Source organism: Astatotilapia calliptera, chromosome 3 (assembly GCF_964374335.1).
Source record: "Astatotilapia calliptera chromosome 3, fAstCal68.1, whole genome shotgun sequence".
Taxonomy (NCBI): Eukaryota; Metazoa; Chordata; class Actinopteri; order Cichliformes; family Cichlidae; genus Astatotilapia; species Astatotilapia calliptera.
In genome coordinates, this window is record NC_137424.1 from 73,865,413 (window position 1) to 73,877,509 (window position 12,097).

Consider the following 12,097-nt stretch of genomic DNA (forward strand, 5'->3'; position numbering starts at 1 on the left):
CATATGTTGTCTTAAACCATCAAGAAAAGCACGGAGAAGCATAGTGTTATAGGGTCCTAGTACGGCATGGCGGTGGAGTACCCCTCGTTGGCTGATGGCTGCGCACATAGTGACATTCCCCCCACGCTGACCAGGGACATTTACAATAGCCCGATGGCCAATTATGTTCCTCCCCCTTTTCCTTCTTTTGGTCAGGTTAAAACCTGCCTCATCCACAAAGATCATTTCATGGGGAACAGGCCGTCCTTCAATCTCAAAGATTCTCTGCAAAACACATAACACAGTAGAGTCAATCGGTACCCTGAACCACAGTTCAAGAGTGCTGAAATGGCAGCATAAACTGCCATGCTGTGATGGTACACAATACTTTATACAGTATCAAAACTCATACCTGAACATATTCCACACGTTGGTTTTTCACTCTGTCAGAGTTTCGTTCGAAAAGGGACTCGGTATGCCTGTTTCATCCGGAATTGATTCTTTCGGAGGATGCGGTCAATTGTGGAGAGGCTGATGGCATTTATGCCTCGAGAAAGATGATCATCCTCAATCACTCTCCTTTGAATCTCTTGCAGGCGGATTACATTATTTGCAATTACCATGTTTACAAGTTCCCTCTCTTGCTCCTCCGACAAAAGCCTTAACCTGCCTCCACCAGGTGGTCGTCTCTGTGTCCTACAAAAATAGAAGCACTCATTACTGTAACTGTCACACATTCATTTTACAGGAAAATAATGGAAACATACTGAAACTCAAGACACATAAGTTCAGTAACTTAAACGTTACTGTACAAAGCAGTCTTACTGCAAGTACACCTACCTGTTTTCCTCCCTGAAGGTTCTGATGATGGAGACAACAGTGAAGCGACTCAAATTTGGTTGTACTCGTTGCCCAGCCTCCCTCATAGTCATCCCATGGACAAGGACATGGTCAACTAAAGTGGCTCGAATTTCATACGAGACTGACTGTCTTCATGCCCTTGCTCTTCCCCTTCCTTGTCGCCGTCGTTCTCCACCTCCACCTCCTTCACCACGTCCTCCTCCTCCTCCACCTCTCCCTCCTCCTCCACCACCTTCCTGTTGTCCTAGACCACCTCCTCCTCCTCTTCCACCATGTCCTCCTCTTTCACCATGTCATGTCCTCTTCCTCCACCACGTCCTCCTCCTTCACCACGTCCTCTTCCTCCACCACGTCCTCCTCCTTCAACACGTCCTCTTTCTCCACCACGTCCTCTTCCTTTGCATCTCTTTGGATCCATTGTTTCAAACCTGAATGAGCTGACTTTGGCCCTTTTATCTATCCATCGCAGGTTCTGATTGGTGTGTGCTAAATTTTGACTCCTAGTGTTTCCACCTGGTTAATTGTGTGCTAATTGAGCTCAAGCTATGCTGACTTAAGTTAACATTATTGCATGCTAGTGCTTTCTAAATGACTACATGGTGTAAGCACTGTAAAATGTAGGGATTTGCAGTAACAGTTCACCAAATTTGAGTTATGTGTCAAAGCAGGGAATAGTGTTTATAGTTCAGGGAAATGGGTGAGCTTTTTGAACAATAGCGTTACGGTTTTGAAATTTTAGTTTAGAGGCCTGGTTATAGTGTTTAAGCAATCGAGAAAAACTGTAATACACTGAAATCTCATTTGTGTCATGAAGAAAGTCTTTAATCAAACAGAATTCAAAGATCAGAAACATTTCATATATGGAGTTAAACATGAATCATTGTTTCAACAACATATTTATTGTTGTCATAAACAGACAAGAAGACAACAACAAACTGCTCCTCCCATTCAACACATGTCAGTCCATATCCCAGCAAACTAAATCATCTCCATTTACACAATTCTAGTTTGGGGAGTCATTCAGTGAGAAACAGTGAAATGATTTTCCATGTGAAAAGGTGGACAGCAGAAACAGAAAGAAACAGTGAAACTAAAAGAGAAACAAAGAGCTTTGGAACAACGAGGCAGCAGGAGGACAGCTGCAGTTTAACAGCTTCAACTCACTGACAGGAAACAACATTAGAAACATCATCATCCTCAACTCATCTGCTGCACTGACACTGACACCTTCAACGGACACACCTTCACTTTACCACCATCATCAGTGCTAATGTATGGAAACATCCTGTGAGTGAAAGTGTGTGTGAAGGTGTGTATGTGTGAGTTAGTATCAGGATCAGAGAACGACAGCTTTCCTCTGTTCCAGTCCAGATTCACTCTGATCCTCTGGAGCTTCTTCTGGACTGGGAGAGCAGTGACAGCTGATGGTGAGTGTGTGTAGTAAATACCTTCATGGAAAAATATTGTCCATAATCCAGACAGTATGACTCCCTTCCTCTGTACAGACTCTGCTGACACACCCAGTACCCACCATGTACTGTCTCCAACCTCAACATCCCAGCTGTGAGTCCCTGAGTTAAAGCCCTCAGAGCCCAGGACAGAGCAGTAATAATCAATCCTCTCTGGATTATCAGGAAGCTGCTGCCTCTCTCCTCCTCTCACACTGGTCAGATCTTCAGACAGGATGAGTTTTGGATGAGCAGTGTTTGGGTCCAGAATGAGAGGAGTGTAGGAGACCATGTCCTTCATGTTGTTCCAGATGTTGAAGGTCAGGTTGCCCAGGTGTTTGGCCTGGTCTATCAGAGCTCCTGAGGGCAGCTGTGGATCATCCAGCAGGGGGCAGCGCTGGACTCTTTCCACTGCAGCCTTGTAGTTGTGCAGGAATGAGACGTCTTCAGCTCTCAGCTCCTCCTCTGTGGCTCTGACTGTGTCTGAAAGAGCTGCTATCTCTCTGCTCAGAGCCTCCATCTTCTCCTTCATCATCCCACTCTTCTGCTCCTCTTCCTCCCTCAGTGCAGCCAGCCTGGCCTCCTCTTCCTCTGCTAGAAACTGCTGAAGCTTCTTAAACTGCTGCTTAATCTGCCTCTCTGTGTGTCGGGCCTGGACCTTAATGTGTTCTGCTGTTTGATCAAACTTCACTTGAACTTCTTCACAAACCTTTAACTTCTTCTTTAAGGGCTCCAGAGTTTCCTGAAGTTCCTTCTTGTGTTGTTGTGCAGCTTCATCGATGGGTCTGAATCTGTGATTGGTGTGTTTTTCTGAGTCTCTGCAGATGTGACACACTGGCTGCTGATGGTCCAGACAGAAGAGTCTGAGTTTTTCAGAGTGCAGACTGCAGAGAGCCTCTGAAGCTCTCTGATCTCTCTCCTGTAAGAACGACTCACACAGGTTCTTTAAAGCCAGATTTAAAGGTGGATCAGACTTTGAAGATCTTCTCTTACAAACTGGACACTCGTGTGTTGGTCTCTCTCTCCACCATCTCTTCAGACAGTCTTTACAGAAGCTGTGGCTACATGACAGAATAACAGGATCTCTGAAGACCTCCTGACAGACCGGACAGCAGAGATCCTCCTCTGATCTGGAAGCCATTGAGTCTGTGAGTGAAGCTGAAAACAGCAGACAGGAAGTACAGTCAGTCCTGGCTCCCCTCCCTCCTCTACCACCTTCACTGAAACTTCCTTTGAGTCGTGTTTTTGCTCAAACTCACATTCAGTGTGTGGAGCGTCAGCAGCTTGAAGCAGCAGTGTTGGAGTTTTCCACTTTTCTCTCCTGTAGCTGGACTCACTCAGAGGAAGCTGCTAGTTTGGTCTGAGCTCAGTCTGATCGTCTGTGCGTCTCTCTTTACTGAGGACGAAGAACTTCCTGTTTCCTGGTTTGTCACATTTGAGTGACGTGAGGGGAGGAGAAAATGTTGCTGTTTGACTTTTAACTAAGGGTGTGTTTCACTCCAAAGTTCAGACATTAACCTGCCAGAAGTTGTAAAAGTTACTAATAAAGAGCTTTTCTCTCATTTCACATGTTGTCCACAATCTCCTCGTGATTACCTCTGGAAAGCCCCGTGGCACAGCTCTCCATCCAGTGCAGCTTTATGGTTATTGCTGTGGTTCCAGAATCTTCTCATGATGACCAGTAGGTCCCCAAACAGCATGACCTTTGACCTCAACCCCTGCCTGGGCTGTCAGCTATGGTCCCTACTTCTCGCTGGGTCTCTGAAGGTTTCTCAGGAGATTCCACCCTTGGGATCATTTCTTCCAGCAATGCTCTGCTGCACCTGCATCTCCTCACTAGAGGAAAAACTTCTATTTGGAAAACATGTCAACCATCATCAAACCAAAATTTCCTTTCAGTTCAGTGAACTTCACTTATCAAAAAATATAATTATTTATTATTTATTAATTATATTATTGGTTTATCACGTTTTCACTTTCACTTATAGGCCATCAAAGTGTTTATTATCTTTACCCAAATAATTGGAGCAGAACTTGTTCCATATTCAGTTTTTCAGCAAAACATGTTTGAGAAAAGATTCATTCTTATATCTGGAGGAATAAATATATTTCAATAAATATTAACGTTAGCCTGCGACTTTGTTCCAGTTTTGAATTTTGGCCCACTGTGTATTTGAGTTTGACACCCCTGCCAGAGAAACAGAGGCAACTGGCAGTCCAGCATGAGCCAAGGGGCCCAGGACACAGGAAAATCTCTCTACTGTCACTGCAGCTTCCTGCAACTTCTGAATGCTGGTGGACTGTCTATTACACACTTTGCAGTGATATCGAGTTAAATCTTAAGGAACTTGTGTATTAACTCAAAAACACAGAATAGGCCTTTGTGAGGTGAGGCATGATTGAATGTGGACAAAAATCAGCTAGATGAGTCAAAAACATTACACTTGTGTGTAGTGGTGCAACGGATCAAACATCTCACGGTTCGGATCAATTTTCGGATCAGCGAAAAAAGAAAAAAAGAAAAAATTTTAACATTTACTTATTAACTTATTTAAATATATTAAATATTTTTTGCCTATTAAAAAATTCAGCTCAAGACTCATTCCACGCAATTATATAAAAACAAATTAAGGTGCAATATAGGGCAGTACAGGGCTTTGTATCTACCACTGCACTGTGATATAAGGAACTCTCACGGTCACGTGGCTTTCCGTTGACCTGGAGGTCCACCCATTTGTAGTTGGGCAACAGAAGATGCCTGGGACAGTTCAGCCATAACTTTAAACTATTCCTGCTCATATACAACGGATCTTCGGATCATGTTGTAAATGGGCTGAACTGAGGGCGACTGCACAGCAGGCTGAACTGCTACAGGTAGCGGGGCTAATGGCTGAGCTATGGGCTGCAAAAGAGATTGTGAAGTTGGTCCACTCCCACCCGAGGAGTGGGTACAGGTGCGGAGGTTAGCGTTGTCCTGGCGGACCTCACCTCGGGGGTCGGTGCAGATTTTGGCAGCGACTGGACAGCTGCTGTCCACACCCGAGGAGCTGATACGGGTGCAGGGACCAGCCGGCCCCAGAAACTGAAGCAGGGACCAACTGGGCCCCAGCCCCCCTTACCTAGGAAACTGACACAGGTGCAGGGGAGTGGCGGACACCTACTCTGTATCTGGTCTGCTAGACAGACCCATCAATGAGACTTTGTAAAAGCAGCTGGTCTGAGTGATGTGATCAGAGTGCAGTAGATAATGTCTGACAGCAGTTTGAAGAGCAAACGGATTCTGTTCTGTTCTTCACTCATCACCTACCTGACAGCTGACACCTCACACCTGTTTCTCACCTGCAGGTCACACAGGAGGACAAGAGAAGGATGGACGCAATAAAGGACATCCTGGACTGAGAGCAAGTCTCTCTGTTTTGTTTTGTTTTTTGCTCATTTTTATATGAATATTTTAATTTGAAAATCTGAGTTCACTCTGCTGAGCTCACAGATCTCAGTGTCATGAATGACGTCTATTTACTGCTGCTATGAAAGTTAAATTATTTCACAATGAAACAGCAAAATGAAATGTTTAGAACAAACACAACATCCTGTAAAAACTGTCATTGTTCTTTTTGTACAGAGAGCTTCCTCTTCACCTCCATAATTTATTCAGTTCATTCACGAAAAAAAGCCCAGACAAAACACACAATAGAGTAAATCCACCTGTGATCAACAGTGGTATTTTTCTTTCTTTGTTTATCAAATCTTCTCCTAATATGTTAATAATGTCAATAAACCTTATTCATTACAACTGCTGAAACCTTAGTATGGGCCACCTCTGATCAGCACATAGCCCAGAAACAAAGACATTTATGAATCCGTCTCTTCTTCTCTTGCTCTCTAACTCGTCTGTAAACATGTGTGGGGAAACTCAATGTTAAAGCCTACAGCTGGAGGGGGAGGGGAGGGGTGAAGCTGGTGCTTGTGAGTCTGTGAAAGTGAATCCTGCCGGTGCCATAGCTGCTGAAAACGTACTTGGTGCAGACACAAAACGTCCATCAGCTTCAAAGTGTGTCAGAAAAATGTCAACATGGTGACTGATGGATGAGAGAGGTCCCATTGTTGTTGTTGTGCACAAATCATTGAACAACACAAACACTTAGAGCTGCTTTCAGTGCTGCCTGTTTTGTTACTGCACACATTTCTGATGGTCCTACAGTCCAACGTAGCAAACGTCTCCCTGAAGCCTCTTCTTAGAGACCAAAGGTTGGATCAGAGCGAGCAGCTGAAAGGACACATCTATGAATGCAGTCAGAGACTTTCTCACAACCTCACACTTCATCAGATCACATTTAGGGGGTTTCCAAATTCATTGGCTCCATCCTCCTGAGTTCTTTAAAGCAGCCGTCCCCAACCCCCGGGCTTCGGACCGGTACCGGTCCGTGAGTCGTTTGGTTCCGGGCCGCAAGAGTTGAGCGTCAGGTGTGAAATGTATGGTTTTCAGGGTTTTTTATCGGTTTTCAGCATTATTTTGTTATCATTTTTATCGTTTTTATCGTTTACTCAGTTTTCCTGGGTCTTTTCACGTGTGTTATGAATAAATCTTCTTTTTTTCAGTACCGGTACTAGTTTTATTTTGTTGTATTTATCTGCGACACCTTAAAGGCCGGTCCATGAAAATATTGTCGAGCATAAACCGGTCCATGGCGCAAAAAAGGTTGGGGACCGCTGGGTTGGGAACCATTTCAAATCTTTCAAAATAAAATGTATCATAAATTGAAGTTGAGTAGGCTAAAATAAATACGAGCACAGCATAGACATATATTAATGGTTTATTGCCATTTCGTAGTTACCAAAAGACAAAAAGGCATTTTAACCCTCAGCACAACATCACAACTAATACATGTCACTTATCAGTCATTTAAACAGTGATAATAATATTTTTTACTATACTATAAATAAATATATATCAATACTATATCTATAGATAACACAACAATTAATACATGTATTGTTTAATTAACAAAACATCAGAAAGTGATAAAAACACATTAGAAATAGCAATAGCTTCATAACAGACCAATAAAGACATTGTCATCAGCAGATGTTTGCATGTTCAGTAAAAATATTTAAACAACAAGTTTTTGATTAAAATTATCAATGAACTGCAGTGTTATGTAAGGTAAGTTTCATGTTGGACTCATGGTCCTTTGTTAGTCCAGTTTAGGACAATATCTTGACGTATGTATCATATCAAATATATGTCATATCAAAACAAGCCCACACCTGCAGTTGTTTCAGTTTTTCACAGGTGTTTCCTGTCAGCTGGTCAACCTCACTCAGGTGGACATCCATATCAGCCAACCAAACGACAAGCTCCTCCCTTTGTGCTTCAAATCCCTCCCACTCTGAGACAAGAAGTTTAAAGAGAAAGAAAAGAGTCAATTATAGAGAAAAGAGAAAAGTGAAACCCTCCTCAGAAGGTCTGACTCGCATACCTGCAGTCGATCTGTGATAGATGCCAGTTTGGCATTCACGTCATCCCAGTGGCGGCCGCACTCCCTCGCCAATGCCAGCAGCCGAGTCTGCAGGGTGCCCTGGAAGAGCTGAGTTAATGTTCGACTCCTCCTGGTCAGGCTCTCCAGTTGGATGAGCCGAGGTCTCCCCAACCGCCGCTGTCTTTCAACACAGAAACACAACTTGCATCTGAAGCAGGAGGTGCAGATTGTTTTTGCTATTCTTTTCTAAATCCAGGCTTGATCACGTGGAGGTATTTGGAAAACTTATTTGGCCAGCAGATGACTGTTGTCTCACAGAAAGTCAAATCAAATGTATGAGGTACACAATCAATTCACAAGAACACATTTAAAAAGAAAGTCCCGTTCTTCCCTGATTTCAAGTGAATTCTGCATCAAAACAGGGTGACAGAAGTAAAACGAGTGTTTGCAGCAAATGTGAGCACAAAGCCTCACTTTATACAAGCCTGCTATTAAAGTTCTCCTCTATGCAGATGACTTTCCTGTTTTCAAGGCACAACTTGAATCTGCTGTACAAATCTTATGGATACACACTAAAAGAAACAGTAGTGTGCACAACTCCAGATTCTGATCCCTCGTCCTCATATGGTCCCAAAAGGCTCACAAAAACCCACATAGCGATAGCAATAAAGCAAATGTTGAGGCTTCAAAATACAAAGTCCATAAACCAATGTCTGACATAGGTTTTTAAGGGTGATAAATATACAATAAATATACAACATATGGTCATAAGACTAAAAGTAAAGAATGCCATTTGTGTGTGAATGAGACATGAACCTGGGTGGACACTTAACATCTGTAATCCAGCTGTGACAGAGACAAAGAAGTGTAATGTGTGTGTCAGTGTGGTGTGTTGTAGTGTCAGGAGTCAGGATGCAGCTACAAAGCTTTTTGTTCAGTGTATACAAACAGCTGTAGCTCCATAAAGGCAGCATGCAGAGACTCACAGTGTCTTATAATGAGAGGCTGCTTTCTCTCACACATTCTGTTCACTTATTATCAGCACATGTTGTTGTTCTGTGGAAGCTAACATCTTGTAGTTTCTGACACTTTGCATGTTTAGCATGAGGCTAAAATTCCCCCTCAGTGGGTCACTGGTGACCTGCTGGATGTTCAGAGGTTCATTAAATCCAACATGACTAAAAACTCAAATGTCAAAGGAAATAAACAAAATATTTAAAGTCAATCATTCTGATCATAATTGTACTTTGACCTTTAACCTCTCTGCTCTGTGTTGTTTCCTCTTTCAGAGCGGAAAATCATCATAGCTGAGTCTGGACAGGACGTCACTCTGACATGTCGATCTCCAAACATCAGACGTGTGTATTGGAGCAGAGCTGACCTGTTGCCAGAAAATGTGTTTTTGTACCAGCATGGTCGTTTCGATCCAGACGACCAGCATCCATCTTTTAAGAACCGGGTGGATCTGCAGGACAGACAGATGAAGGATGGAGATGCGTCTTTGATTCTGAAGGATGTGATGATTAATGATGCTGAAACATATGAGTGTCATGTCTACATGGAAGAAACTCACTCATGGGAGCTCATCAGCATCATCTACCTCAGGGTTTCTCCAGGTGAGTGAGTAGAGGTGAAGTTGCTTCCTGGTTGTTGATGTGTGTTTGTTGTATGGATGACCTGCTGGATGTTCAGAGGTTCATTAAATCCAACATGACTAAAAACTCAAATGTCAAAGGAAATAAACAAAATATTTAAAGTCAATCATTCTGATCATAATTGTACTTTGACCTTTAACCTCTCTGCTCTGTGTTGTTTCCTCTTTCAGTCCAGAAAACCATCAGAGCTGAGTCTGGACAGGACGTCACTCTGACATGTCGAGCTCCACACAACGACATCAGAGCTGTAGAGTGGAGCAGAGATGACCTGAAGAAAGAATATGTGCTTTTGTACCGAGATGGTTACTTTGTTCCAGACAGCCAGCATCCATCTTTTAAGGACCGGGTGGATCTGCAGGACAGACAGATGAAGGATGGAGACGTGTCTTTGATTTTGAAGGATGTGACGATTAATGATGCTGAAACATACAAGTGTTATGGCTTCATGGCAGAAACAAACTCATGGAAACTCATCAGCTCCATCTCCCTGACTGTTGTTGATCCTCCAGGTGAGTGAGTAGAGTTGTTTGGGCTCAAAATGTGGTCATAAATATTTTGTACTTGTAAAAAAGATTTGTATGTGTAAAAAAGATTTGTGTGTGGACTTAGCCCAAAAACCCCTGCAAGTTACAACTACGAATTTTGACCCTATTTTTCTTCCTTTCATCTGATTGGTGAATGTCATGTCAATCACAAATGTAACAATCCAATCAGAGAACAGATGGGTTTGGCTGTCGGAGGGGCGCTTTTTTTTGAACTGCAGGTCTTTGAAGGGAATAAATGCCCTTTTACATGCCAACCCAGCGTTTTCCTTCATCACCACGAAGGAAAACAATCTGTGGTCGTCCGAGTTTGGTGATTTTGTGTCACAGGACTACGTGTTCAATACAGGGACTTCCACAGCCTTTTCAACAGCGCTGGAGATGCAGGGTGGGGGGGGGGGCAGTGCTTTGGAAATGACAGTCTTCATTACAAAGCTTTCTTCGTTATGAATTAGCATACATGTTTTTATTGAACATTTGAAGAACTAGCAAAAAGAAAAGAAGCTCTTGTAGAGGACATAAAGTCAGAGATAGAAAAGACAAGGAGCAGGTGCATCTAGTACAGGTAGAGCTGCTGCAAAAACCCACAGAGCCCAGCAGCCAGCAACAAATTCTGGATCCTTTGCTTTTAGTTAGCAGTTAGCATTAGCAGCACATCCTGCATCCGATGTGAAAGGACTTTTATGCTGCGCACTGTGACTCACAGCAATGGTCCCGGGTCAGCCCTGACGTTGTGTTAAACTAATCCTAAAGTAATAATGGTATTTCTAACCACTGATATACCACAACTTTATCCTTTCAACAGCTGCTGAAAGTTAGGGGACCTAGCTGCTATCGGATATTTATATAGAGATCGTCCAGCTTCAAACTGTATTACCCTTCAAAGACCTGCAGTTCAAAAAAGCGCCCCTCTGACAGCCAAACCCATCTGTTCTCTGATTGGATTGTTACATTTGTGATTGACATGACATTGACCAATCAGATGACAGGAAGAAAAATAAGGTCAAAATTCGTAGTTGTAACTTGCAGGGGTTTGTTTTGGCTAAGTCCACGCACAAATCTTTTTTACGCACGCACAAATCTATTTATGACCACATTTTGAGCCCATAGAGTTGAGTGTGTGTGTGATCAGAGGTGAAGCTGCTTCCTGGTTGTTGATGTGTGTTTGTTGTCAGTCTGCCATGTTTAAATCAAGGCAAAATACTGTAGCTGTGTTTCTGCTAGAGCTGGGTGATAGAACGATAACGATATGTATTGCAAAATAACGTTTTCTCGATAGAAAAGTTAAACTATTGCGATAGGCCTCATCTCTCTTGTCCTCTTTTTAAAAAAAAAAAAAAAGAACAGCCAATCTAAATTAAGTAGCGCAGAGCCGAACCAATCACAGCCGCAGCATCACATCACGTGACTTGTTACGTACAGCCCAAGTGCCAAGCCGCACATGTGTATTTGTTTGGGAAGCAGCCAGCCGCCGTGCCGCCCGGGTAATGGAGGAAATGAGTGCGCCGACTAGAGAAAAATCAACCGAGAGCGTGACCGAAGGTTACCGAAGAGAAAACAGATGATGGTTCCAATTGTCGAACGGAAGAGCCATAGAAGTTCCGTAGTGTGAAGGTATTTCGGCTTTTTCAAGTCTGACAAAAAACAGTAGCATAGTAGTAGTAGCATAGTAGTTTAGTAGTAAACCGGTGCATGCTCATCTCTGACTGGAAGCGCTAATTCGTCATTGGGATTTTGTCAGACTAAAGTAATTGTTAAAACTGTTTGAAAAGCTAAGCTATACAACAAGGAGAGATTGAGAATTTCCTTTTAGTTCTCAGTTGATTTGATATTGACAAAACTTAGTCAATTTTGTCTGTGTTACGCCCCACTTACAAATGAAGTGTTGACTGGGGTGAGGGGTAACACAAAGTGAAAGAGAACACATGAACTACTGGAGAATAGATGTCATTAAACATGATTTATTGCCCAAAACTACTACAGTAAAAATAAACACAGGGAAGCTCTTTTCTTCAGGGTCTCCAAGGCCAAAACAAACAAAACACCCCCTTTAGCTAGAAATCAAACCAAGTACTCACTAACCAAAACAAGATACAATGGCTGAGCTCCCTGTCTAACCAAAAACAGGAGAA

The 12,097-nt window shown here is 42.9% G+C and overlaps 2 protein-coding genes across 2 annotated transcripts in view; one reads left to right on the forward strand and one right to left on the reverse strand.

Moving 5' to 3' along the window:
• Nucleotides 1-1,640: 1,640 nt before the first annotated feature.
• On the reverse strand, nucleotides 1,641-3,674 carry LOC145425784 (nuclear factor 7, ovary-like). Its single transcript, XM_080299151.1, has one exon. It carries the CDS (start codon nucleotides 3,427-3,429, stop codon nucleotides 2,038-2,040), a length of 1,392 nt encoding a protein of 463 aa, XP_080155277.1. The 5' UTR covers nucleotides 3,430-3,674; the 3' UTR covers nucleotides 1,641-2,037.
• A 5,370-nt stretch (nucleotides 3,675-9,044) lies between these two features.
• The window catches only part of LOC113017823 (butyrophilin-like protein 2), a gene marked incomplete at its 5' end in the record, with an annotated part of 237,182 nt that continues 234,129 nt past the window's right edge, over nucleotides 9,045-12,097 (forward strand). Inside the window, 2 exons of the mRNA XM_080299199.1 lie at nucleotides 9,045-9,384; nucleotides 9,594-9,932. Of these exons, the coding sequence (XP_080155325.1) occupies nucleotides 9,045-9,384; nucleotides 9,594-9,932 (679 nt within the window). The remainder of the gene's footprint in view (nucleotides 9,385-9,593; nucleotides 9,933-12,097) is intronic.